The 26,590-nt window shown below is 38.1% G+C and overlaps 2 protein-coding genes across 4 annotated transcripts; one reads left to right on the top strand and one right to left on the bottom strand.

Moving 5' to 3' along the window:
* Window positions 1–99: 99 nt before the first annotated feature.
* slc12a10.1 (solute carrier family 12 member 10, tandem duplicate 1) lies at window positions 100–14,799 on the bottom strand. Of its 2 annotated transcripts, none has more exons than XM_051402375.1 (28): window positions 14,717–14,799; window positions 13,371–13,565; window positions 12,746–12,902; window positions 11,622–11,750; window positions 11,400–11,475; window positions 10,789–10,884; window positions 10,358–10,497; window positions 10,058–10,168; window positions 9,831–9,942; window positions 9,072–9,202; window positions 8,892–8,976; window positions 7,993–8,150; window positions 7,797–7,904; window positions 7,078–7,201; window positions 6,801–6,902; window positions 6,203–6,358; window positions 5,938–6,037; window positions 5,546–5,657; window positions 5,161–5,295; window positions 4,827–4,933; window positions 4,292–4,374; window positions 4,099–4,167; window positions 3,707–3,811; window positions 3,333–3,444; window positions 2,936–3,022; window positions 2,567–2,702; window positions 2,387–2,454; window positions 100–1,330 (listed from the first exon to the last, which is right to left on the bottom strand). In XM_051402375.1, exons 2-28 carry the CDS (start codon window positions 13,544–13,546, stop codon window positions 1,192–1,194), a joined length of 3,114 nt encoding a protein of 1,037 aa, XP_051258335.1. In that variant the 5' UTR covers window positions 13,547–13,565; window positions 14,717–14,799; the 3' UTR covers window positions 100–1,191. The 2 variants fall into 2 exon arrangements, with proteins under 2 accessions (XP_051258335.1, XP_051258334.1); XM_051402374.1 differs by having other exon boundaries at window positions 3,707–3,841.
* Window positions 13,409–24,280, top strand: LOC127364678 (kelch-like protein 33). Of its 2 annotated transcripts, none has more exons than XM_051402433.1 (7): window positions 13,409–13,592; window positions 16,989–17,763; window positions 18,812–19,254; window positions 20,507–20,749; window positions 20,935–21,185; window positions 22,111–22,281; window positions 22,549–24,280. In XM_051402433.1, the coding sequence occupies exons 2-7, from the start codon at window positions 17,133–17,135 to the stop codon at window positions 23,075–23,077; spliced, it is 2,268 nt and encodes a 755-aa protein (XP_051258393.1). In that variant the 5' UTR covers window positions 13,409–13,592; window positions 16,989–17,132; the 3' UTR covers window positions 23,078–24,280. The 2 variants fall into 2 exon arrangements, with proteins under 2 accessions (XP_051258393.1, XP_051258394.1); XM_051402434.1 differs by lacking the exon at window positions 13,409–13,592 and adding an exon at window positions 16,408–16,467.
* The last annotated feature ends 2,310 nt before the right edge of the window (window positions 24,281–26,590 follow it).

Genomic DNA, 26,590 nt, shown 5'->3' on the forward strand with positions numbered 1-26,590 from the left:
TGACATCAGCATTTGAATATTAAAATATATGGAGGATTCTGATCTTTATCATCACCAGGAACTACTATCCATTGTTGACAAGAATAGAAGTCCATAACCTTTAGCATAGTTGTAATTTAATTAATTATAGAAAACCAACAATCACAGATGCAGCAGATAAATACAAATACATTACACAAAATGCAGCCTGTACAAATAATGCAGATTAATTAAGAATGAATGATGAAAGTTGTTATTGCCTATGCAGAGCAAATTTAATCCAAAAGACTTGTTGAAAGTTGAAATCCTTGTATGCACAAATAACATTCCCCAAGGTCGAAGGTACTCAGTCATTAGGCTCTGCTCCCAGCAGGAACAATTATCAAGTTATGTCATATATGAAAATGGTTCAGTAACTACTAATAGCTAAATTAGTTATTATACTTTTTACCTATGTTACATTTCTATGTTATATTTCTCCCAGTTATTTATTAATAAATACTGTTCATTTTTAATGTTCACACATAATTTGCTGTTTTTAAATAAATACATTAAATGATGAAACTCTAAAATTCACTAACTCCATCTTCATATTAACTGTACAATATTTATATTGAAATTATATTAAGTATCTCTCTTAGTAAATGGCACAAATCTTACAAAAAACAATCTTAAAACAAAGAGGACCAAGAACATACCCTTGTTGGACATACTAACCTTAATAGCACTTGATTTGGAACCATTGGAACATACTGCCTGAGTTCTATAGAGATAGTGAGGCTGAGGCTGAACTAGTGGTCTATTACATATACACACAATATAGTAAATAGAGAGATAGGGAGTGATTTTGTGTATTTCTGTGTTCATTCATGGAACCTATGAACAATCCAGGACAGCAGTCTGTATAACCACTCAGCATCTCAGACTACCTTAAAACCTGAAAAAAACTCACTCACTTCGGGTTTCTGGTGCGTCATCTATCACTTTTTGTTTCAAGTTGTGGCTCAGGCAGAGCAGCATCAAGGGAGTCCTCGACTCTTCCTCTATCTTTTCTTTCAACTACAATGGTGTTATCTTCCTATTACTGTCTATAAGAGCTCTTACTCTATCAAGTTTGTTAACCCTCAGTTGGCACCAGTTGCACACATTCTTTTTAAGTTATTTCACTTATTGGGTTTATGTTGTATTTTCCCTTTGTTCCTGGGGTATTTTTTACTGGCAGTAGTAGGTGAGGACGTTCTGCTGGTTTCCTCGTATAAGCACCACTGGGCAGTGGAGGCCACAGGTCAGAGTATCCAGCCAGGCCATGTACAGAACACTGGGGCAGTCACTGTGTGGCACAGGTAGGCTCCTGGAAAAACCATCACATTTACATGAACAAAACAGCACAGAGGAACAAACACTGCCCTTACTTGACCTATTATGGGAATATTACACAAGTCAAATTAGTGCATGTTGTGGTTTGCAGCGGCCCAAAAAATCTTATCTCTTCCATCTCTTTCTTTTGTCCGACTCACACTTCCATGGAAATAGCCATCATCAGGTGGCTCTTTGTGTATAATTTTGCATCTCTGTGTGCATCAGACAATGTATTTTTTTCTATACTGATGGCCTGTTACATGTTTCACCTATATTACATCACATTATAATTTTCTTTAAATAGGTTAAAAGATCATTATAATACATAGTTTGGCCACTGACTGTTGTTCCAATCAAGAGAAATTTTGATACCAGTTTAGAGAATGCCCCTTCCCTGTTTCAACATAATAATGACACTGTGCACAAAGGTGTGGAAGAACTTGACCGGCCTGCACAGAGACCTGACCTCAACCCAATCCAGCTCCTTTGGTATGAACTTGAACTAATTGTGTGCTAGGCTTTGTATCCAGACATCAGTGGCTGACTTCACTAATGCTCTTGTGGCTGAAATCCAAAAAGAAATCAGAAAGAGTGGAGGCTGGCTGGAGCAAATTAATGCGCATGGTTTTGGAATGAGCTTCACATACTTTGTTTCCTTGTCAACATACTTTTGACCATGTGGTGTAATTTCACTGTTTACAGCAATTTTATAGAACTTCCTAAAAAGTAAATTAGGCTATTTTGTCCTACTTAAAAAATGGTATTTACCACTTAATATGTACTAGTACTGTAATACTTTTTTAACATTGTAACTCCCTGTATTCAGCAGCACTGTATACATAAAATACAAACTATAAAATAGGCCCTCATAGGAGAGTTAAAATGTCCTTTTGTCTGCTTACAGCTACACTATAGTGCTCTATAAACCATTTAATAAATGTTTATGTAGTGCTTATAAATGCTGAATTGGGGGGTTAAAGTAAAATTGACTGAATATTGAGACAGAAGGTAGGGATATGAGGGTGGATATAGGATCATGTGTACTCACACAAGCACAAGTGAAGCGTGTTGTGAATTCTTCCGGATGATTTCATTCAACCTCACTTTTCTCTCAGACTGTGAAGGGAAGGAATAAAAGTAAGTAAACTTACAACTAATGGGCATTTGATATTTGACACTAGTTATTTCACACTGGATCAAAATGGACAGTACAAATAAGTGCACTCACCTTAAGTTTGAATGCCTCAAACTCTTTGTCTGATATTTTCCATGGGGTGCTTTGTCTCAGTTCCTGAACTGAGACACCTTCCTGCTGTTCATCGTATAGTCTGAAGGGGGCGACACTGTCCACAAACCTACTCAGGCTGAGAAGCAGCAAGAACAAAAGAACAGAAGTCAGCATGCGGTGAAGTACAAAAAAAAAATCAACTGAAATGACAAAGGACTACAGAAATCCAGTCTTGGTATTTGGAGGCTCAATAACCTCTTAACATCTGTAAAGCACTTTCTTAAATTTAAATATTTAAAAATGCAAATGTTACAAAGTTAGGGTTATTTATGATGGACAAGCTTAGGTGAAATGTCTTTGGAAACTTACTTCTTAGCAAGTGGACGCCTCTCACTGTCTGTCATAACTATAACATCGTTAAAATCCAACCGAAACCTCTTCAACAGAGCAATCATCCTACAAGAAACAACAATCAAAGTCTAAGCACAACAGTTCTCACAAACCATCATGCACTCTGTTATGTACTGCAATGGAAAATGTCCATGAACTGGAGAAAGAAATAAGAAATTCTAATGTATTGCCCAAAATAGTCCAGAATACATCTACCCGCTTAGGTTCCAATTAACCTGTATGAATAAATGCATGATTTAATATAAAACTAGTTATTTAAAACAAAAATACACTTGTATAAATGCAGATCATTACAAGTCAAAATTAAACTGATCATCAACTCATTTTACCAGAAAGTAAAACAGAAAAAACCTACTCGTTGCGGCCTTCCTCCATGTTTTGTTCATCTCCTACGATGAAGACCCTGACCTTACTGCGGTGCCAGCGTTTCCTCCTGGTGAGCAGGTAAGGCACCAACAGAGTCAGACCTTAAAAGAGAGGAAGAGAAATATTGCAGCTCAGAAAGAGGAGCCATGATAAAAGCGCATGGCTTTGTGTGCAGTCGGCAATGTAAGACATAGGGGCCACTGTCCCTTGTGTCCACTAACCATTATTGTAATAAATGATGGGATAACTATTATACTGATTATGATCCCATCCTCTTAAACATATCTGATATTTTACAGATATTAACAAGTCAAAATACAACTAGTGTATTGTGCTTGTTTTGACAGATCTCTTTGGGCTCACCTCCATCGTCAGCTATCCAGTAGACGTCGATGGTCTTCTTCCCTTGGTCATTCTGAAACACTGTCTTGATCTGATCGCTGTCGCCTTTATCTGAGATGTCGTCAGCTCTAACAGCTAAAGGAGAAGGAGTGAGGTCTGGGGAAAATAATTATATTTGGATGAGGTGGTAGCATAGAAGGCCATTGGGTCTATTCTATTATCTTTAACCCAGAAGTGCCTAATTGCAGTTTAAAGGATCAGTGTGTAAGATTGAGTGGTATCTAACAGTGTTGTTGCAGATTACAGTGCTCCTGCCTCAACACTCCCAATCCTCCAGGAGTGAATGCAAGTCAATACAATGTCTTCAAAATACTGTAGTCTAATGTGTGAGAGTGCATAAAGTAAAAGCTCACCGGATTCCCTCTCAGGAGATTGCTGGTTGTCATTTTCAACAGATTCATCTGGCTCAAAGCCCTGGTTCACTGGAGCACAGACATTACATCCGTCACCATTGTTTTTTGTGTTTAATGTTATGCAAATATGTCATGTTTTAGGCACAGACACACATAGAAAATTCTAAAAAATTCTGAAATCTGGATGTCTAACCTTCAAAGTCAAACTGGTCAGTGATATCCAGCCCGTCCATCATCCTCAAGATACACAAACAGTAATTGGAGTCAAAGGTATCACTAGAGAAAAGAAAAGCAAGACAAGAAGGTAAGATTTGAGTTTTAAAGTGGAATAGTTATTCTTTCTGCGCCTGTAACTAGAGACCAGTTTTGGAAATTAGTGTTTTTATTTTTTTTTGCAAATTTTAACCAAATTTGGAGTGATTTGGTAAAGCAGTGCTTGTTTCCATCTACTACCATCATGTGGTTATTAGGAGTTGGAACATCGAGTTAAGCAGTAGGTGGCACCAAAACTGTTTAAACTATCTGAATCTGAACATTCATGAAGGCAGGATTTATTGCAGGGAAGTTGTATGTTTCCATGGCAGCACTTACATGTTTATGATCAGAGTCTGGACATCACAAATGGTATTAGTTCACAACCTTACTTTTTCTTACTTTTAATTTCATCACACAATATAAAGCTGCGTTGGCAAAAAAACATAGTTTTTCTTTTCTTTAACTACTCTTACTATATGGTGTTGGTATAATCTTCAATGCTTTCAGGAGAACTGTCCCTCCAGTTTGCCTTGAAGCCCAGGACCAGAGTGTTGGGCTTCAGCTTGCCGAGACCAGAAGCCTTTCAAAATAGTCAAATGAGAACAAAAATTAGATTTAAAGTTTTAGGTTAATAAAATACAACTAAATACACATTGTTGAGTAAATACACAATATGGGTGGTCCTAGGATGATCAAATGTTTCATTGAAAGTAATGTTTACCTTAACTAAATATGATTTGGATGACTAAAGCTTAGTTATTCCCCACAGATCAACACATGCAGCTTCTCAACTAAAATATGTTTTACCTGTAGCAAGTGTCGTGCTCCGGCTCTGAGGCTGTCCGCAGTGAAAGGAGTATAAAAGGAGCGCACCTTCCTCCTGTTCATCCACTTCACCAAGCCATCAGTGGTATCCTGCGGCCGAGTCTGCCTGTCCTGCTCCTGGAAGAATTCATTAATATCTTTAAACAACAAGGAGGATTCAATGAAAGACAAGCAAGCAAACTAAAACCATTTAACATGTCTTCATCATGTCTGATGAAAAGCTACTGAAGGGATGCTGAGGATTGGATAGCTTCTTTAATATTAAACCACCTGTCTTTGAGGGTGGTGGTAAAGTGCAGATCACAACAACAAATCAAAAAACACAGCATTATTTTTATTAGTAAAATGTTGAGACTGAATGACTGACCATGATTATGTCTCCACAGACCATGAGGCTTATATGTTTGGTGAAAGAGCCGACAAAGTCCACCAGGGCTGGTCGCTGGTTTGGTGGCCCAGTCAGTACGAGACATTGTGGTCTGAACAAACAAATCAGAAAACACATATGAGGGTCTATGTCATTTGTATAAATAAATATAATTACCATTGATGAACACTAAAATATAAAATGCACATACAGTGCTATTCTACTAAATGAGAATTTAGAGATTAAAAATGAGATTAAATAAAAAAAAGGAAGAGGAAGAGGAAGGTTTATATTCACCAATGCTGCATTCATTGTTAATTAAGGTATTATTGGCACAAACATCAGTTGATGTGATAAAATGATTATTGATGCATACTATAACATTCACTCACCTAAAATTCTTGACATGATCCTCGACACCGGACAGAGAGACGGAGTATGACAAAGCCATGTTGTATGTACCTGCCTGGACCGACGAACCCCAATTTACCTCTGTGGGTGTCAAAAACGTGAGGTGACAATGAAAGAACTGAGAGACAAATATAAATAAGGGAGACAAATCGCACAGTTCTGACTTATTCCACTCTTAATCAAGGCCAGTTTTATCAGAACATGGTTGCATTAAAAAATATACAGTATTATCTGTGTTGGACTTACTTGGCTTGTTGTAGTTGACGTATCCAAACAGGAAGAAAATGACACAAAAGGTGATGAGAGCAGCCCACCAGGTGAACAGGAACATCAGCACCACAGATATCACTGCTCCAAACAAAGCAGTCCATTTACTGTAGTAGTGAAATGACGGCCTCCAACCTAGAGAGGGCAACAATGAGAAATAGACAGCTTTTAGGTGGCATGACGTGTAACTTGTAATGTCCACACAAGTTAAACGACCAATGAGCTAATTGAACAATGGTAGTCAGGGAGAAAAAAAACCCACTGAATTAGTCAAAAACAAGCCTAATAAGAATGTGTGATTGTTAAAAAAATAAAAACATATACATAATTGTATAAAAATTACCCTAAAAACTTCAGGAAAACTCATCTCTGATGCAATATTCACAAGAAATAATAATAAGAAATAATCAGCTCAAATTTAATCCAAATTGTTAGCTTTAGTGAGCCACTGCCATAAACCTTAGCCATAGCAGTAGTCAGACTCGAAAGCTCATATCGTTTTGGATGACAAACAACAAACATTTTTTTCATTTGGTCTGGCGTTGTGTGTGGTGTTGTGTGTTAGCAGTTAACTCACCAGGGGAGTTGGTGATTGAAGCGTGAAAGCAGCTGAAGTTGATGAGGCTGTAGGAACACAGGAAGAAGTTGGAGATCAAGGCTGCGATGGTGTTCAGCTCAGCTATAACAATACGGGAGAGAAAAATCATAAACACGTTACAACTCCAGAGCTAGATAAAGGTAATCAAGAACTACAAGAACAAAAAACACCTTTTTGTGACGAGATTAGCATACAAAAACATATGTGAATCAATAATTACAATAACAAAAGGGAAACAGTATTAGATCACACCCACCAATGAGAATGAAGGCCACAGCAATGACATAGCAGAGTAAATAGGCTCGAAGAGGCTCATCATTTTTCCCATAACCCTTTGCAAAGAATCCGATGTATGGGTATATTTTGTCTCTGCAAAGACACTGGCAGATAAGGCAGAAAAAATAAGTTTATAAACCAAAAATGTGTATCATGTTAGACTTCACTACATCTACCTCAGTAATATGAGAATATATTTCTATCTGTTATTGTGCTTTTAGGCCTAAAGCAGACACGTTGACTCTGAAGGTGCAGTTATTTTAATAAATCTTAAAACATGAATTAGTTGTTGTTTTGTAGGTGGGAAAAGCAATGGTCTTCCTGTAACTTTGGTAGCTTTAATTTGTTACACATTGGGGGTGCAGGGTCAGGAACAACATCCTGATTACTCTGGGGGATCGTGACTTGAGAACCACTGCTTTAGTCAATGTGCTTACTTACTTAATGTCTGTGCTTTTTTAATTTTGTAACTTTGTAACACTCTCACTCTCAGTCATTGTAAAAGTACTAGCACTATGTAGAAACTTTACTACGGTAGATCTCATTGTGGCCATATTAAAAAAGAAGGTTCTGTTCTATACACAAATAATATGTATAGAAGATACTCTAAATTACATGATGATGTATTTATCATGTTTAAAAATATACCAGCTTTTAATAGAGGAAGAAGTTAAACTTTATTATCAGAGTGCGTCTCACCTGAAAGACTTTAGGGGCAGAGACAAGGAAACCAAGGGCAGATGACAAGCTGGCTGCAAAGACACCAGCAGTGATGAGATAGGATAAACCTGAAACTTGGCCCAGTACCTGGTTGGAATAGTCATCATTAAGAATGAGTATTTACGTTATATTTTTATTCCATTGTAGACAGAAGGCCTTCTGGATTAAATGGTACCTTTGAACTGTTGGCCAGACCATAAGTACAATTTTTTGACTGGATGCACTCTGTGAAGTTCCAGCCCATTTTACATGCCAGACCCACACAGCCATCAGTGATGTTTCCAGTCAGAATGTTGGTTAGGTTACCAGAGGCGTCACGCACCACACAAGCCCCTTGAGGAGAACAAACATGTAAATATTACAGTTACAGATTTTTTTTAAATTTGATTCTCTTAACATAGCTGAATGGACCTGAGTGTGTCAAAATGTCTAATAGCCCCTCCTTGAGAGGATTCATTCTCAGCTCTGATTGTGTGCCATACTGTGCTGTAATTATTTAGATGCAAGATGGAGAGCGTAAAGTGTAGTGCAGGGAAAATGTATTGCTGCTCTTTTCAACCACAACTGCACTTTAAACAATGCTGCTTCCTGCTGCTGCAAGTGTGGGGGTCTTTCCTGTGTTTATTTGATCAGACAACATATTTGGTCTACTTGGTTTGGGTCTGATTTGAGTCTCTTCAGTTAGATCTCTAGATCTGTATTTAAGCATGTCGAGTTTAGGTACATTTTTGATATGGACTTTTTAGATTGAAAGTGCAAATATCTGCAATGTTCATGCGCAAAATGTTACCTGCTTGTTTATAAATTTAATAACAGCTGGAATTACTGATTTTTGAAGGCATTTGTCCTGGTCATGGGGACTTTCAGTGCCGTGATGAATTATGACAAAGCCCATCAACTCTCTCATGCTCATGCAATACGCTAATGACACTGCCCTTAATATAAGTGATAAACCCTCAGCTCCCATGCCTCCTGTTGCTTCTCCAAAACTACGTAGCACCTCAAAAAATTCAATCAAATGAGAAGCAATTTTAAAAAATAAATAAATACGAGCTTGTTAAATGAGTATCTTACCAACAGTTACAGAAATAACTAGATAGCTGATTGTAGTCCAGAAAATGGCCATGAGGGTGCCTTTGGGGATAGCAGTAGCAGGGTCCTGCAAAAGCAAATAATACACAAGTCAACATTCATGTTGTCCTTTTTGGTGGCTGTGATGTAATAAGTATCTCTCTGCTCTCTTTCTTTTCATACTTTGAGGTCTCCAGAGATATTGGCTCCAGAAAGGATGCCAATGGCGGAGGGGAAGAAAATGGCAAACATCTGGAAAAAGCTGCCATCAGGGCCTCTCCAGTCTGGTGTCAGGTTTTCTACAAAGATATCACCTAGTGACAGAGAGAGAGAGAGAGAGAGAGAGAGAGACAGACAGAGAGAGAGAGAGAGTTTTTTTGGTGGCAAAAACAGTTATATAATCTAACAAGTCCTCCAAATAAAAAAGCCATTCAAAAAAGGGAAACTATAGAACATTTGAGCTGCAATTTATATTTCATATAATCCAATTTTGCCCTTATTTTTGAATTTGTCAATTTTTGCAGATTTCTGTGGTTATAAAATTAATATTAATAAGTGCAAAAAAAAATTTTAACAAACATTTCAAAGTAATAATGACGTATAATTATTCCTACTCTGACAGGGGCGTTTCCAGACACTTTTGACTGGGGTGGCACAAATGGGCCACTGACTTATGCAGGGGTGGCATGAAGTATGTGTCTCAGCTTTCCAGTCATTCCCAATTTATGCAATTCCAATACTGTTTATGGTCCCCAGTATGCAGAAATAGTCAAATACACACTTGGCAAAAATAACATATTTATACCACATGCAAAATACTGTATGCAAAACAGATTTCAGGGTCCCTCCTCTGGCCCCAGTGCATTAAGTAAATTAAAGTGAATTATTCACACAGTTGCTGTAATAAAAGGCGGTAGTTTGTCCTGAGAATCCTGAACTCACTGCGGTATCCAAAGATGCCCACAGCTTGTTTCTCTGTAGTGGGAGGGATGAATGTGCCCACAATGTAGTTAGAAAATGAGATCAAGAGAACTAAAAAGAACAAAATCTGGGTCTGAGAGACAAATGAGAGAGAAGAAAAAATATGATTAAGAGTTTTAAAAGTAAGTATAAGGAGACATATGGGCCAAATCCAGCAAATAAAGTGAGATGTGTCAGGATGTGCTCACCTTGGACTCCCACTCCATTCCAGCCAATGAGATGAGCAGAAGAACAGTCACAGTGATTACGCCCACAATACGGACGTCATTGATTTCATCGACCATGTAGACATTGAACTCCTACAGTAATACAACCAAATTATTTACACATAAATAAGAACCAAAAAATCTGAAAAAGTCAGTGGAGAACTGCAAACATAACAAACATGTGCTATGAGAGATTCCTGCCTTGTCAAGTATCTATAATCTCATGGGTTATGTAAAATAAACTATTATACATTTCTTTTAAGAGAGTTGAAGCATAAATACCATCATTAGATCACGGACCACTTCTGCAAAGCCAACGGTGTTGAGGGCACAGGCCAGAGCGTTGGCAAAGGAAAAAACCATCCCAATTGGTCCACCAATTTCAGGACCCAGAGAGCGGGAGATCATAAAATATGCCCCACCTGAAAATGATGTTCAACCACAAATGAGTGACAAAAGACATGGTTCTTATCATAGAACGCTGTTGATGAGTTGATAAAATTACTAGGCAATAACTGAAGAATCTATATATCTATATCTTTATAAGGTGAGTATAAAAAGTCTATCACATGTCCAATGCATTAAATAGTTTTGATACTCTAGATAATATCAGTACATTATTCTAGCCATTTTTGTGTGTGATGTTTTCAGACCTTACTTTGAATCTCCGAATGCATGACTGCACATATTTTGAGACACAGGAAGTGACTGACCTGAGACCACTCTCCCGTTGGTGGCAATGGCAGAGATGGAGAGGGCAGTTACTGAGGTAACAATCACAGACATCAGGATAATAAGCCAGGTCAACACTGAGATAGACAAATGAAAGTATTCATCATTACTACAATACCTTATCAATATTGTTGGGTATTTATTTTTAGGCCTCAGTACCTGGCTTCTTCATCTTATCTAGAGAATGGACTGGACCTCTTTAAATTCCACATACCTTTAAACCCATATATAATCAGTTTTTGATCATCGTATGGAACAAAGTTTGGTTGAATTGACTTAAATTGGCAATATTGAAAAAAGGGTCAAATTCCTTTGTTTTTTCATTAGGTTTGATTGTGTTATGTTTCAATTATCATTATGTTTTTCAAGGAGTTTCCTTTTCTTTTCCTCAACTTTAAGTTTTGCCCTGCACCTGAGATAAAGCTCTACCAGCAATGTGCACACACTATTCTCATGCAACAAAATGTGTAAAAGTTAAATCAAGTCAGAGATAAGAGAGTGAGGGTGAAGAAAATGCATATTACAGCCACAAGAAGCCACAGAGGAATGGAAGGGACTAAAACATAGAGGGATGAATGAAGTGATAACTCACAAATGCCTGCCTGAGAAGTGATCAACGATAGCCGGAGAAACAGGATGACCCCCCAAATGTTTAGCATGCAACGAACCTGTGACAAAAGTTAAATAAAAACAGCTCAGAAAGTTTTTTATTGTGATGTTTGAAAGATTGTTTCATACATCAAGTGTTATAACACTTGAAATAAGCAGTGCATGAAGCTTTTGTCCATGTTTTGCAGGTCTTTGCTTCGCTTACCATGACACCAATTATCCAGCCAAATCTAGTAGGAGCTTTCTCCTGTGGACCTTGTGATTCTTCATTCCCGTTGTCTGTCGTTGGCAGACTGTTGACACCTGAGTCGGTGGTGCTTGTCCCTTCCACATCCTGAGTATAACATTTTATACAAAGAGGGAGAGATAGACAATCATGTAGGGATACATTTAGTTTGATAAATTAACGGATACTCTGTACATGTCTTTGTCAGTTATTAGCTAGGGTAGCATAGATGAGCGATTGTAACCTCTGAATCCTATAATATTATTAGCATCCCAAAATGGAGTTACACTACTACAAATCACTTAAAACTTGACACATTGGTGTGTATAGTTAAGCAATTGATATGATTACACGATGACGTCACCCGGGGTGTTTTTAATGCAACAGCTAATGACCTTTGACCCTGAATATTCAGTGCTATATTCAGTGGTGAAAGAAGTAGTAAGTAACCTAATACAAGGAGTAGTAGACCATCAGCAAGAAGATTGGCTATTAGATTGGATAAGTAAAAATAGGAATACCAAATTTTACATTTTTTAAATTACATTCAAGAAAGTGTTCTTAAAGTATAAAAGAAGCTCATTATGCAGCCAAAATGGGCTCTGCTGTGGTTACATTATCATATATTATTATTATTAGATTATTATAATTAATCATGTAAGATGCCTTTTAGTGTTGTATCTGGCTGCAGGAGAGCTAAATAATTTGCAGTTGGTATAGTTTAATCTATTGTATGACAATACATTGTATTTTATATTTTCATTATATGCAAAGTAAGTAAGAACTACAGGTACCTAATAAATGGAGTGTAGTTAAAAGTACCACATTTCCCTTTGAAATGCAGTAGAAGTATAAAGTAGAATAATATTAAAATACTCAAGTACTGGTGACTTAAAATTGTACAAATTCAATTTCACATACAATTTTTACAGTGATCTGTACTAACTGCTTTCTTGCAAATAATAGCTCCCACTTTCTACAAGGTAATAAGGTAAGATATAAGTTGAAGACTAGATTAATGTACTTTCAAGGTTTGATTCCCAAGGGTCTGCTAGATGATGGAAGTTACTGCGTGATGTGGTTTCCAGAGGTCTAAAACTTACCTCAAATGCCCTGCGGAGAGCCTCAAGAGAGGGCCGGCTCCTCGCTTGTTTGCGTGGCAGTGTGCCGGCATAATGCTCCAGCTGTGGCACTAGGTCTAATGTGCTGTAGAGGGAAGATCTCCTCAGCTCTGCCCTCGAACCCCGGCGCTCTAATGCACTGTTTTGCAGGAGGTCCAAGCAAAAGTTATTATAAATACATAACATAAATAAAATAAAATAACTTATAATTTATTTTGTGTTTATTGAAGTAAATGCTGAAGCTAATTTGTAATTGTATCCGCAGTTCCTATAATGGCCACTAGATACTGCTGCCTGCTGAAAAAACTACCATCAAAACTTTTCTCATGAAGTACAATACCATTTTGGATTAACTTTCTCAGCACAGCAAAAAAAATATAGGTGTCAATCATTCATTCCTTCTTGAGTCATTCAGTTTTGTTGGTTTCATTTGAATCAGTCCGTAGTGTAAGATGACCATGATTTCCTGAAATTAATGTTCACTTAAAGTTATTTTAAATTATCTTAAATATGGAATAAAGGTTTTCCAGTTTTGCCAAATTGGGCCCTAATTGAAAGAAAAACCTGATTTGGAAAGTGAAAGTGGTCACTAGTGAACATCACAAACCTTGAATCCATGTCCGAGACAACAATGGTTGGAGGAATTTGGAGGTTACCATCTTGTTGCTGCCTGCTCGCATCAAAATGGTTTGGAGAATACCTGGGAGGTCCTTCCTCGTTGGTTGAGAAGCGGACACGATGGAGAGTGCCCAAACCTCCACGCTTTGACGTGAACTGCCCCATCGGCACGTCCTACTGATTCCTGTGCAACAGTATGGGGACGAAAAAGGTCAGTTTAAGAACTGTTAGCACTAGTTTGCTATGAAAAAATGTATTTAAACAGAACGCTTGATAATACAGAAGGGTACAAGCTTAAAACACAACATATGACATATTTTTACTTTGAATACATTTGTTACAAAGTTTTTAAAGCTGCTCTGCATGATGGTTGGTCATTTTCTATAGGTCTGTCATTATGAGCAGCTCCCTTCACATTACACATACTGCGACCATTTGATTGTTAAGAGCTTGAGCAATTTAGCATTGCACAACATTGTTTGGACGGTTAAAAAAAGCATACCGATCAATGCAAATATATTTTCTTTTATGATGAATTATGATGAATTCATCAGATTTTGCACAGCTCCCTCTGGAGCCACAAAAGGCTTCCTACAGCTATTTTTACATATGCAGTTGTATTCCCCAAGAATTGTAAACAGACTTTGATAACTAGAGTCAGTGGAATCCCCTTTTATTTAAAAAATATCCAATGAATTAACCATAAATATTCTCCACTGTAACCATTTTTGTCAATTATAGCTGGTAAATGTTTAACTTCACTGACATTGATTCGTACAGTTAAAAGGAACTCTTGTTTGACTAATTACTGATTCAGTAAGTCTTGAATGGGGAGCAATGTGTGGGAGTCTTCTTTGATACTGAGCTCGTCTATGATGCACCTCCATAAGAAGGTTTGAGTCTTTTCTCTTATGCTAGACAACCTTAAGCATACCAAAAGAACATAAAATTGTTAGCGTTTTATCATTATTCATTCATTATGTGAGATTTTCTTGTAAATACATTATTTCTTTCCAGTGAGACCAAAATACGTAATATGTAAATGTATTTAACCTAATTTACTGGTCATAATACTGTAATACCCTCTTACAAACTAACAGTATAAGTCGGCATTTGGTGTCTATAAATACATTTCTGCGCATGTATCGATGAGTTCGACATTAAATGTCTTACAACAGTCCTAAAAAACTCACAATATCCTAAAATGTATCCAATCATAATAAAACAATTTAAATGTGAGTAAAGCTTTTAATCATTCTGACATATGAAAACGTTACTTTAAGTACATTAGATACTATAATATTTGTTAGGAAATGTAGCCAAAACAGTACTCACACAGGTTTTTCTATTCCAGATGAATAAATTGTTGTCAACAGGTGAAATGTGTCCCTTCTTTCATTTCACTCTGCAACTCTTTATATTTATACCTTCAGTGAGGTAGGTGATGTCCCTCCCATCTTCCTCATCTGCCTCCCTCCCCCTCACACAGACACTTTACTATTATGCACACTAAAAAAAGAGATAAGAAAGATAATTTCATAGATAAATGTGCTTCTTTCTGAGGCCCCTATGATGTATGCCAGAACATTCCACAATTTGATTTTTATATGATAAAAAATAATTGTAATATAACCTTTTTTGTAACCTTTAAGTAAACGTTGACACACACACACACACACACACACACACACACACACACACACTTATCTTTAACTTTTTATTAGTTTCACATTCAAATTTTACATTTGAACCCACCTAAAGTGTCTGTTGACAATATTTTTTCCAACATATTCCCAGTTAACCCCTTATATTTTCTGTTTTCCATATTGAGTTACTGCTAGTTGTTCTCTGAGAAAATCTTTGTCACACAACAGGAAGTTTCAGCCGCCACATAGTTTGTAGTAAACAGAGGAACAAGCGGGCGGTTAGTGATAGCCACCATAGCCGAACAGACTTTAAAAAGTAAAAACATGTATGTACTTTAAACTCAAAGAACAACACACACTGTCATTATTTTTGCTTTGATTTTCTTGGAAGCACATTCCAAAAATGTTTGTTTGGCACAAAAATATTGACAATTGATGACTGTAAGAAAAAGATAAATGACTGCATATTTTCAAATGTTCAGAGATGAAGCAACAGCTGAGCTGAATTGTTGACTGTACATGAACTAATGTTTACTACGTCAATAATGCACATGAAGAAGCTCCAGATCCTCCTATGCTTTCACAAGATACACTCTAAAAATTGAGATAGAATAGGGGCTCCCCAATTATATTCTATTCTATGTCTTACCTTGGCCAGTTCTTCAGAATGGATTCCAGTCACTCTAAAAGACCATTTCATTGGTCAAATGTCTGTCTAAAGACACCAAACAATGTCAATCAATATCTATTCAAAAAGAAGCTAATAATTGTCTATTTTTTAACATATTGTGTACACAACAGATAGTGAAGTACAATAAGAATTTGGCTCCCAATATCCACACACATAAACACAGTTTTTATACTTTAAAATATGTGACAGAAAATGTTGTATTTTACCACATATAACCAAACAGAATATTGTACTATTAAGAAAGAACAGTAGTAGTGTTGTTGTTGATGTTGACACGTACACACTGCAAAAAAAAATGTTCAATAAGATTTTATCAATTTACAATTGCCCACAAAAAGGGGAGGTTAGGTTAGGTAGGTAGTTAGGTATTCTCATATCTGAAATATACTTAGGTAGGTTTCTTGAAAATAAAATATCTTGAAATCTAGCTGATTACTCCTGTTTCAACAAAATGTAGTATCTTCTGTTTTGAAAACTTGCAATAAAAAAAGACAAAGTCAAAGTCAACCCCCTCTCCTTTTACAAAAATTGGGTAGCCTTAAAAAATAAGTTTGAAAATTGGCTTTTTAAACTTTATACTGAGTGACTTCTTTAAATGTGGAAACTTCTTGCAGTGTATTATTCATAGTGCCAGTACCCAGCTATTATTAAACCTTCTCTATTGCCTCCTGCACCCTACATGCTCACAATGCCATTGTGCCTTGGTCAAAGTCACTTATTACACCCACACTGGTAGAGGAATCACTAAGGTAGGTGTCTACGCAGAGGTTTGCTCCAAATGAGATATTAACCATTTGTAAAAAGTGAAGACTTCACTTGCAAGTAAGGAAATTGTAGAAATAGTGCTTTTCAAATATTTCTGTTTTCCAAATTGGACATAACTCTTCTTCATGTATTAACCTCTGTGGAGTATAAGACACTTTAGATCATCAGGATTGCGCAACAGTGTAATGTTTGTGTATTGTCACATTCAACTTGTACATTTGCTAAACAGAGCGACTGACATGCTTGTAACCTCACGTGAACTTGGGAGCGTCCGCCATAATGACATTGTTTACAGATCATTTTGTAGGTGAGGTTACATTTAGAAGGCGTAAAAGACACCTCAGGGGTCATGAGGGCAATCAATGCGTGTCTCTCAGTGTTCAAGTAAATACGTACAATGACTATGTATGTGACATTCCAGGAATGCAGCTTTCACACTGTTCCTCCTTTTTGTCCCCTGCTCTTTCCTTATCTTGCCTCTCCCATTTTGTCCTTCGTTGTACAGTGCACTCTGACAGGAAATGACTGGTCATCTGCATCGTAACAAGCAAGTGGATCTGGTGACACATCAATAAATTGTGAAGAGAAACAATAAGATGGAGGAATAAGAAGAGGTCGAGTTAGAGAAAGAAGACCAAATAGAACAGATATGGATGATGCTGAGCGAAAAGGAGCACCAAGAACGCACCTCCAAAACCAAAAATGTGCTACAAATACAGAATTAAAGCACACGGCAGAGTCTATGGCCTTTCACCCTCCACACCATCTCCAATCATCTCACGCCGTGGATTCAGGTCTATTCACTTACATCCTTCCCTCACACTCAAACACTCTCTTCACCCACTTACGTAGCCTTCAAGAGGAAGAACTACTCTTGGACTGCATTTTTCCTCCCCAATGCAACTCCTTCCAAGCTCACAGACTTGTGCTGGCAGCAGCCAGTCAAACCCCAGATGATTTTTTTTTCTCAAAACAAAAGTCTGGGCTTGGGGTGGAGGAAATAGCCAATCATTTGACCCCAGTTGGTCTAAGAGTTGTTCTGGACTTTGCGTACTGTGGAGATGTAGTCGTGGACTTGAGTAGAGAGGGTGTAATGGAGGATGTGCTGAATGCTTGCAGGTGTCTTGAGATGGAGAGACTGAGGCAAAGGTGCACATCAATGGTAGAAACCTCTGCAGCGACAGAGAGTGAGAAGAGCTTGACGATCATCAAGGAATTGTGGGAGAGAGGTGTCGGCTGTGATGTCACAATACAAGCAGAGAGTGGAGAGAGATACTCAGGTAAGAGGCCGAAGACCAAAGACGTCCTTTGGTGGTCCTCACCAGAAAAACAACTGAGTTTGTCGGTTTGTTCAAATGACTAAAATGACAAAGGATGATGCAGTATGCTCGAAGTGTAAGGCTGTTAAGACATTAATGCTACTTGAAAAAAATTTGATAGTATATTTTTGCATGTAGATGGGCGCATTTGCAGTGCGCATGTGTACAGTAACCTCTTAACCCCAACAAATAGGGCTCCACAAAAGTCTGAACCCTGCTAGACATTAACGCTCATGAATCTCATACTTAACTGTTGGCAGTCAAGTTGGGTAATGTAGCCCCAGGTTTTTGACTAATGTTTTAATGTTTGGAATAATAATAGAAAATCTCTAATTGTATCTATTCTTATTTAAAGTGTCCATTTAGAGTCTGACAACAGGAGTGCAACACTGAACCAAAACATGACAATCTACCACTGTCAGCCAGTTTTGTATTTTTTTCTGTTTAATGTATTAATATTAATCTTTTTTTATTCACCTCCTTCCCAGAATGGTTCATAAACTTGTTGCTATCAACTGTTTGTTATGCAGGTAGGAGGAGAAAGTGGTGTCAGTGATTGAAAGCAAAACAAATTGAGTTTTTCCATAAATACTGAGTCACTCCTGTTGTTGCAGGCCCACTATTACTTCTCCATGACACATGCTGACCCAACATTGTAACAGCAAAAAAAATTCAAATTATTGAACAGTTCATCATAAAAGAAATGTAAGCGGTTTTGTCTGAAATGGAAAATGAATGTCTGCAGTATGAGATATGCTGTTGAGTAAGAGGGCTGTCACTAGGTGAAGTCACAGTTTGTGCCTTTGTCTGGTCCTACAGAAAGACTCATAAGACATCATACATTTTTAGACCTTTTAGAAATTTTTTTAGACATACTGTAGTTTTGGTAAAAAAAAAAAAAAAAAAAACTCCTACCTGTGTATCCCTCTTTGTTTATCTTTTTCTTATCCTTTACCAGTTTGTTCACTGTGTATCCCTTATCTGTCTGTGTCCTTCCCTAACCTCTCAGCACACCGTGTGGTGTTAGCTGCAGGTGGCGACTATTTCCGGGCATTGTTCTGTGGAGGGTTACGGGAGTGCACTGAGGACGTTGTGTGCCTGCGAGGTGTGGAAGCCTGGGTCATTGAATCCATACTAGGCTTCATCTACACGGGCCAGCTCAGTCTGGGATGGGGCCAGATATGGGAGCTCGCAGATGCACTGTTTCAGTTCCAGCTGCTGGGGGCACTCTCACTGTGCATTGATTTCCTGTTGGCAAGAATGGATGAAAGCACCTGTCTGGATGTGCTGGTCCTGGCTGAGACCTATGGGCTGGTCCAGCTGGGGCAGGGTGCAGAGGAGTACATCCAAGCCCACTTCCAGTGCATCTCTGCCGGAGAGAAGTTCAAAGATATCCCCTGTTACCTCCTGGACAAGTTGCTTGATAAGGATTCATTGTCTGTAGAGAGTGAGGTAATGTTCCTTTTATTTCTGTCTATCTTTAATCCAGCCCAGAGTTCAGTGGTACTCAAAGTACTCATGTACTGAACTTTAAAAAAAAAAAATGTAGGTACTTGAGTACTTTCATTATATGCTGTTTTATACTTCTACTCGACTACATTTCAGATGCAAATATTGCTCTAGCTGTAGTTACTGATACTGCTACAGATTCATTAAACACGTATGGTAAGCTTACAGGGTTAGGGTTGTATTGTTTAAGATTAAATTAATGGTTCCCAACCTTTTTGTGACCCTTGACCAAAAAAAAGCAGCTGGGGTCTGTTGTCATTGTTTTAGATGTCCGTGAGTTTCTTATCATTTACACAAAAGAGATCTTTCTACAAACTGCTTGTTCTGCCAACCCTGTTCTCATTGAAGTAATCGCTCACAACTAAAAAAGATAGAGGTATCTAATATTTCACAAAATAGCAAAAATCAGAAAAGCCCAAAATAAAAGTAATATCTATGTATATAAAATATAGATTTGTGTATCACATAATTGTTTTGTTTTTTTCTTCTTTCTTCTCCCATCAGATTTATCGTGTGACCCTTTGAAGAGTAATATGATATAATATTATATCAGTTCTGGGAGAAAATTTTCTCAAGAACCAGACACTTTTTGTGAACATTTTGAATGTGATGTGTTTTATTTTCTGCCACAGTCACACAATATATTCACTTAGAAATGAAGTAGTTCTTTTTGTTTCAGTTTTTTGTCTGTTGACCTGAATTGACTTATTATTATTTGCCAAGATTTCAAGAGTGGTTTACTTTTGTTTGAATGGTTTATTTTTTATGTTAAAAAAGCAGAAAGCAGCCATTAATTGCAGATCTCTAATGTGACTAAGTTACTCCTGCTGGCCATTGTGCATAGGATTTGAAAATATTTTGCTTTGGCTCTATCTGGCGGTATATACAAGAATTACACAGAGAACAATTGTTGATTCCAGTAATTAAATTAGAGGATCTCCTTCCATTTCATAACATTGTAAATGAGAAAAAATAAAAAGAACTGGCTTTGAATTTAAAATTAATTCATTAAAAAAATAAAAAATCTGCATATCATTAAAACACATTTATCTGGCCCCTGGGAATCCCTACAAAAATTTGAGAGCCAGGATTTTAATCAGACGTAACTATTATACTGTAATTGTGGTTATTGGATCCTTGATGCCATTTTTTAAAAATCTCTTAAGTTGCATACATTTCCCTTCCTCATTCTCAGATAGTGGTGTTCAGGGCAGTGGTGAGCTGGGTGGAGGACAACCCTAAAGAGAGACTACCAGTTCTGCCAGGCCTGCTCCACCACGTTCGTTTCCCGCTCCTCAGCATCTCTGAGCTCAACGAGGCCCTAAACTGCCGCCTCCTTCGCAGGAGTACTAGGGCCAGAGGATCTCTGGAGGTACTCCGAAGCCTCCTGGAGGGGGATTACAGGGGGCCTGAATGCCGATCTCGCACTCCAAACCACGTACACACAATAATTACCTTTAACATCGTTTTTTATTTTTTATAAAATCCTATTATTGTACATAGATGTGGAGACTTAGGTAACTTAAAAGGAAAACCAGATAAATCTTTTAAAAATCCCCTACTTCTTCCAGTGTTTCTTCTATATATTCAAATATATTTCTCAATACTTATACTTGGTTTTAGGTGCTGGTTCTGGTCTGTGGGGATGCTATCGATGAGGAGTTCATGAGGAGGGTTCCCAGCCAGAACTTGTGGTTTGCTCAGCAGTTCCATCGCGGACCTGGTCTAATCAGAAGCATAGATTGGAGGCCATTCGCCAAGCTCCCTAAACCGGCCCGGTTCAGACACTGCGTCTGTCTCCTCAACAACAAACTGTATGTCCTGGGAGGACGCAAGTACTACGGAGTGCTAGATATCCTCAAGACTGCCTTGAGGTAGGTTGTGTGTGTGTGTGTGTGTGTGTGTGTGTGTGTGTGTGTGTGTGTGTGTGTGTGAAGGAAACCCTTTAACCAGATAAATCACCTAAGTGCACCTTTCAGCAGCTGAGAAGTTGTTAGTAAAGCATGAGTGAAATACTTTGAGCAACAGTCAAAACCTCAAATCAATTTCAGTTGAATATAACAGAAGACTTCAGCAGATAAAAGCAGCTCATTCTAAGGTAATGAATACACATATGATTCTTATTTTCTGGTGTTTATACACTTAAGAAAACATATCTATGAATATTATATTCCATATCTGCCAAGACTGTTGCTCCATGAAAAGATTAGGACACTGCAGGGGATTTGGTGTACGTTCTATCAAACATGCCGGCAGCTTGGGAGCCCGGCCCTGCAAGTATGACGTTGACTGTTCTGTTCTTTCCCTGGCCTGGGGGAGGGAGGAAGGTTGACTCACCCATACAGCAGCAGGACTGGAGTCTGTAACACATGTGATGCAACATCCTTCTGCAAAGCTACTGTTCTTTTGATACATGCGGTTCAGGTTTTATCTTATGGGTAAAGGAAAGATGTCAAATTTCCCAAATTGTCAGTACAATGAACTAGAACTTCATTTGTACTTTTAAGACATGGTCTGACATGCCTGCTATGCCAAAACTAGTCTTCCTTATGCAACCTCCTGCTTGATATTTTGAAAGGGCAGATCACAGTTTCAAAACTCGACATTTGAGGGAGCTGTTGAGTATTAATCTCTGACAAAGTCATTAGTCACTGTCCGTTTAATGATGATTCCTCTCTAGTCACAGTTACAGTTAAACTGTCTGGAAAAACTGCAATGACATTTTTCTTGCAATAAAGTTTTATTTTCTATTTAGTGTCCTACTATCTGCTCTCAGTCTGCCTCTGCCCCTCCCTGTAGATTTGACCTGTCTCAGTGCAAATGGCAACGACTACCTGACATGATGAGTCAAAGAGACTACTTTTCTGCTGTGTCTCTGGACGGTAAAGTATTCGTTATGGGTGGTAACTGTGATGACAGCCAATACCTGGATGCTGTGGAGTACTACACTCCTGAGGACAACACCTGGAGGTCAGTATACTGTCACGTTAGACAGGCTGCACAGAAAATACTAGAAGCAAGCATGTCTGAGCTTAACTTTGAGGCCAGATCTCAAGTTAAGGAATATAATAATTATTTTACCATAAATTACAAATGCCATTAAAAAATAACATCTAGGAATCTCAAGGAGAATATGTTTAAAACAATGTGTCAAAAAGCCATTTTGTACAAATAAACAGTTAGTAGTAGAGCAGTAGCTTTGCTCTGCGCGTAAACCTTTGGTCTCCTTCCCTGCAGGCGGGCTCACCCTCTGGACACAGCTGTCTGCGGCCATGCTGCGGCTGTTCTGGATGGGCAGATTTACATCTCTGGAGGCTGTGACCCCCATCAGCGCTGCCTTCCTTCTATGTGGCACTACCATCCTTCCCGTGGCTGTTCCACCAGAGCGCCCATGACTGTGGGAGCGGGACGTGCAGGCCATGCCATGTTAGCTTTGGGGAAGGGGTTAGTGGTAGCTGGGGGGCTGCAGCCGCTCTGGATGGGCTTTGGAGACCAACTCCTCTGCGAGCTGTACGACCCCACAAATAACTCCTGGTCCTCCATCCCCGCCCTGCCTCGACCTCATCTGTCACCAGGGGCAACTGTGCTTGATGGACAGTTATATGTGTTGGGAGGGTCTTCAGCAAGCACAGAAGGGAATACCAATCGGGTGCATCGATATGACCCCATGGAGGGGTGCTGGGAAAACCTGGGGGATATGCCACACCCATACACAGATCTGGCAGCTTGTTCCTTACCCCTTCCTGGCCTGCTTGATGTGCATTGAAGATTTTATTTTTCTGGCACATGAAAATCCCAATCGAGATATATCTTTTAAAAAAGTAGAATGTGAGAAATGTAATTCTGTTGACGAAACTAAGTAACACTTTGTTTGAAGGGGTCTGACATGACACCTGTCATGAACATGATAATGTCAAAACCAACCATATGTGACAATTTAATGTGATGGCAAGTTGTCATAAAAAAAAAGACATTGACTGTCTCGCTTAATGTCTAGTTGTCATAAGAAAGACATCTTAAACAATGTCAAGTTAAGTGACATAATTGACCAAATGTTGACCAAATATCGACCAAATATTGACCAAATGACAACAGTCATTAAATAAATAATTCAGAAAGACGGCTTCATGGTTACGATGGTGGCATGTTAGTCTAATGCACACCCCTTCAAATAAAGCGTTACCAGGAACTCTATGGTTGGATACCATACCTTTTTTCGGTACTTTGGTACTAAATTATAACATTTTGTCATTTATTCGGAACACACAAAATAAAACCCTTCCCTCCCTCTCCCCTTCCAAACCTGTCTGCCTGTCACCGCCTGTCTACAGTGCAGAGTGTGAGGGTTGGCGAAAATATGTAGGTAACCTCAACCAGCCCAGTTATCTCCAAGAACAACTTATCCAACTAGCGATGTCTCAGTTTCGTCGGCATGGAGGATTCAACTTCTCACTGCTGCAGTACACAGTCTGCATAACCTGATTCACTGTGACTTAAATAAGCAGTAGCGGTCAATGTAATGTTGGTCTTATACTCTCTCTTTTTGTCTATACTACTCCCTACACCCAGATGCACTTGCATGTACTAAGATTGGGCACCAATTGATTTAATGTGAGTATAACTTGTAGGTGCTAAAGGACAACCAGGACTGGGCCTGCCTCAATGAGACCACTTTAGAACAGTCTGCAACATGACCAGGTTTGAGCAGGTTTCAGGAGTCAAGACAGAACCCAAATAGAGAAAACACAATTTAATATTGTTCATTCTGTTGTCTTACTGTGATAACTTCTATTACTCAGATGCTGTCCTCAGGATATATAGATGTGACAGGAAACAGGAAACGCGTGGTGTAGGTTAATCAAGGACTGTGTGCAGAGCAGATATTAACAGATTTAAATGTACAATATTCACACTGATATGTTCACTATGCGTGCATCTCTCTTAAAGTTTTATTATGTTTTTAAAGCTGCATGAATTGTTTTTTGGCCCCTTTGTTGTGGACACAACACTGACATACAGTATCATCACCTTTTAAGTTCATATAGCCAACTTGTGAGCAAACATGTAGCAGTTATCGAGCAACATTATCATTCATTTGGAGTCTTGTTTCTGGCCACTTGGCAAATGTAAGTTCAGTGTTCATTCTCTTCTAGCTCTGTTTTTGGTCTCTAGCAAGTCCTGAGAGGAATTTCGAGCGGCTAAATTCTCAGGTTGTAAATTCTCTACTATACTCACCAGCTAGTGAGTGTTGTTTGGTGTTGAGCAAGTAGTGTACAGTGGGTTTTAGGAGCCTTTTCATTGAACAGCTGCCTACTGTGGCTAAAAAAAACAAAGAGAACGGCAAGACTTTAACATTAAAGTTGTGGACTGGACAGCTAAACAACGAGCTAAAACTAAAGGAAACTGACGATTAGGCGGTTAATTCTCTGTAGGTTCCCATTGTTCCACATTGTCATTTGATATATTGTTATGAAAATATCCATTATAGCTGCTAGACCTGTGTTCCTTAAGGAATAGAAATTTAGGCATTTGATTCAGGCTCTGATACACAAAAAAGACAATGAACAAACAAGAAAAGGAAGATAGAAATAAGAAAAATAACTCTGTTAACACCTCTAGCAGAAAGTGACTGTTGCTACAGCGGCTGCAGCTCATGACCACAACCTCAGCATTTAAGTTAACGGTTGTCTTATGCATTTCTTGTCAAAAACATCCTGTGTTATATGCCAGTGGGTTTACAGCTATGCTTTTTTGACACATATGATATAGGCACCAGAAAATAGCAATAGCTTGCTAAGCAATAGTTTGTTGTATATCGTACGTATTGTGTGTTTCATATTTGATGTAGATGAGTCAGGTTTTAACAAATGTCATGTGTGTGCCTTTTGATCTTAACATTGCTAACTGGATGCTAAACTGCTAAATGCGGGACTGAATGTTCCCAATTTATCAGGTTCAGTATCAGTATTATATCAGTATCAGGTTTTTTTTACTACCTGATACTAAAAAAAAAAAAACATTTTGATTTTAATCATTTAATTATTTAGATGCTAATGGTAAATTGAGTTGATTTGTCTTGAATTGCATTTGAATTGTTAAGGGTGAATTTGAATTTAAGTTGTTTTATTGCTTAGATGTAAACTATTTGTCTTGAATTGAAGTTGCTGTTAAATGTTATGTTAATCCGGGCAAGGCTCTTGAACCCAGACTCGAATACCACCAGTGTCCCCTAAAAACTGGTCTCAGACACGCTTAGACTAAGAGGATGAGGCATTTTAATCAGCAACTACACTGCCAGATGCCACTAAATCCAACACACTGGACCTGTAAGCAGGCACTAACATAACGTTTAACAAGCGAATGTATAATATAGAAACTCATCTGATACCTAGGTTATAGGGCACAGGTAAGTGTTCTTTAGATGTGCTTGGCTGGAGAGAGAATCGTCAAGGAACCACGAGATTTGCTAAAAGTGTGATTAGGGTTTTATCTGCTGTTTTTCAGTAAGGCTCTTTGTAACCTTGTTTAAAAAAGTGCTATATAAATATAGTTTATTATTATTATTATTATTATTATTATTATTATTATCATTAGTAGTAATAGTAGTAGTAGTTGTAGTAGTAGTAGTAGTAGTATGACACATATAAGTGTACACTTATATGTACACTCTATGGTAATGGTTAATTAAATTAAGGCACAAAACTACTTTGATTAGGTTTAGATTCAGGGAAAAACCATGGTTAGGGTAAAATCAGGACATAACCACACAGTTGTCATGTGGATGTCGAACAAGGTACAGTTGTTGCATGTAGTTCCCCGCTTTTATCCCTCCTAATTTACATCAGTTAATTAAAAAGAATAACTTCTGCTTTCTGTCAGATAGCCCCAAAAGGGAAACTCCACTGACGGAATACATCAAGGCCAGTTTACATGTGATTGGGAGCACTCGTCAGCAGCTTTTGTGGGTCTGAAGGACTTTCTTAACTTGTAGGAAATAACCTTTGATGATTATGTCATCATAGTTGTACCAGCCAAGGACTGAAACAAATTGAGGGAAGAAAGGCGAGTATAGTCAAGTGGGTCAATGGTAAATGAAGTCAAGCTATCTAAATTTTAACACCAGCAGAACAAAGGGAGATTTTGATTTTTTCTTACAAAATAAAAGTGTCATTAAAAAATAAAAACATTTTATTATTGTGTGCACCAAAGCAGAAACCAAAGTCAAATTAAATCAACTGAACATCACCTCTTCAAGTTCAAGATGTTCCACACATACATT

Source organism: Dicentrarchus labrax, unplaced genomic scaffold (assembly GCF_905237075.1).
Source record: "Dicentrarchus labrax unplaced genomic scaffold, dlabrax2021, whole genome shotgun sequence".
Classification (NCBI taxonomy): domain Eukaryota; kingdom Metazoa; phylum Chordata; class Actinopteri; family Moronidae; genus Dicentrarchus; species Dicentrarchus labrax.

Bases quoted from the DNA above. Each gene is read 5' to 3' on its own strand.
- slc12a10.1 (XM_051402374.1), bottom strand. From the start codon at position 13,546: ATGGGGCAGTTCACGTCAAAGCGTGGAGGTTTGGGCACTCTCCATCGT. The intron at 7,202-7,796 runs GTGAGACGCACT...CTTATCTGCCAG, and splicing joins CTGCCCCTAAAGTCTTTCAG to TGTCTTTGCAGAGACAAAAT. The intron at 5,658-5,937 runs GTGAGTGAATGT...TTGTTTGTTCAG, and splicing joins GATCATGTCAAGAATTTTAG to ACCACAATGTCTCGTACTGA.
- LOC127364678 (XM_051402433.1), top strand. From the start codon at position 17,133: ATGGATGATGCTGAGCGAAAAGGAGCACCAAGAACGCACCTCCAAAAC. The intron at 21,186-22,110 runs GTAGGTTGTGTG...CCCTCCCTGTAG, and splicing joins ATCCTCAAGACTGCCTTGAG to ATTTGACCTGTCTCAGTGCA. The intron at 22,282-22,548 runs GTCAGTATACTG...CCTTCCCTGCAG, and splicing joins CCTGAGGACAACACCTGGAG to GCGGGCTCACCCTCTGGACA.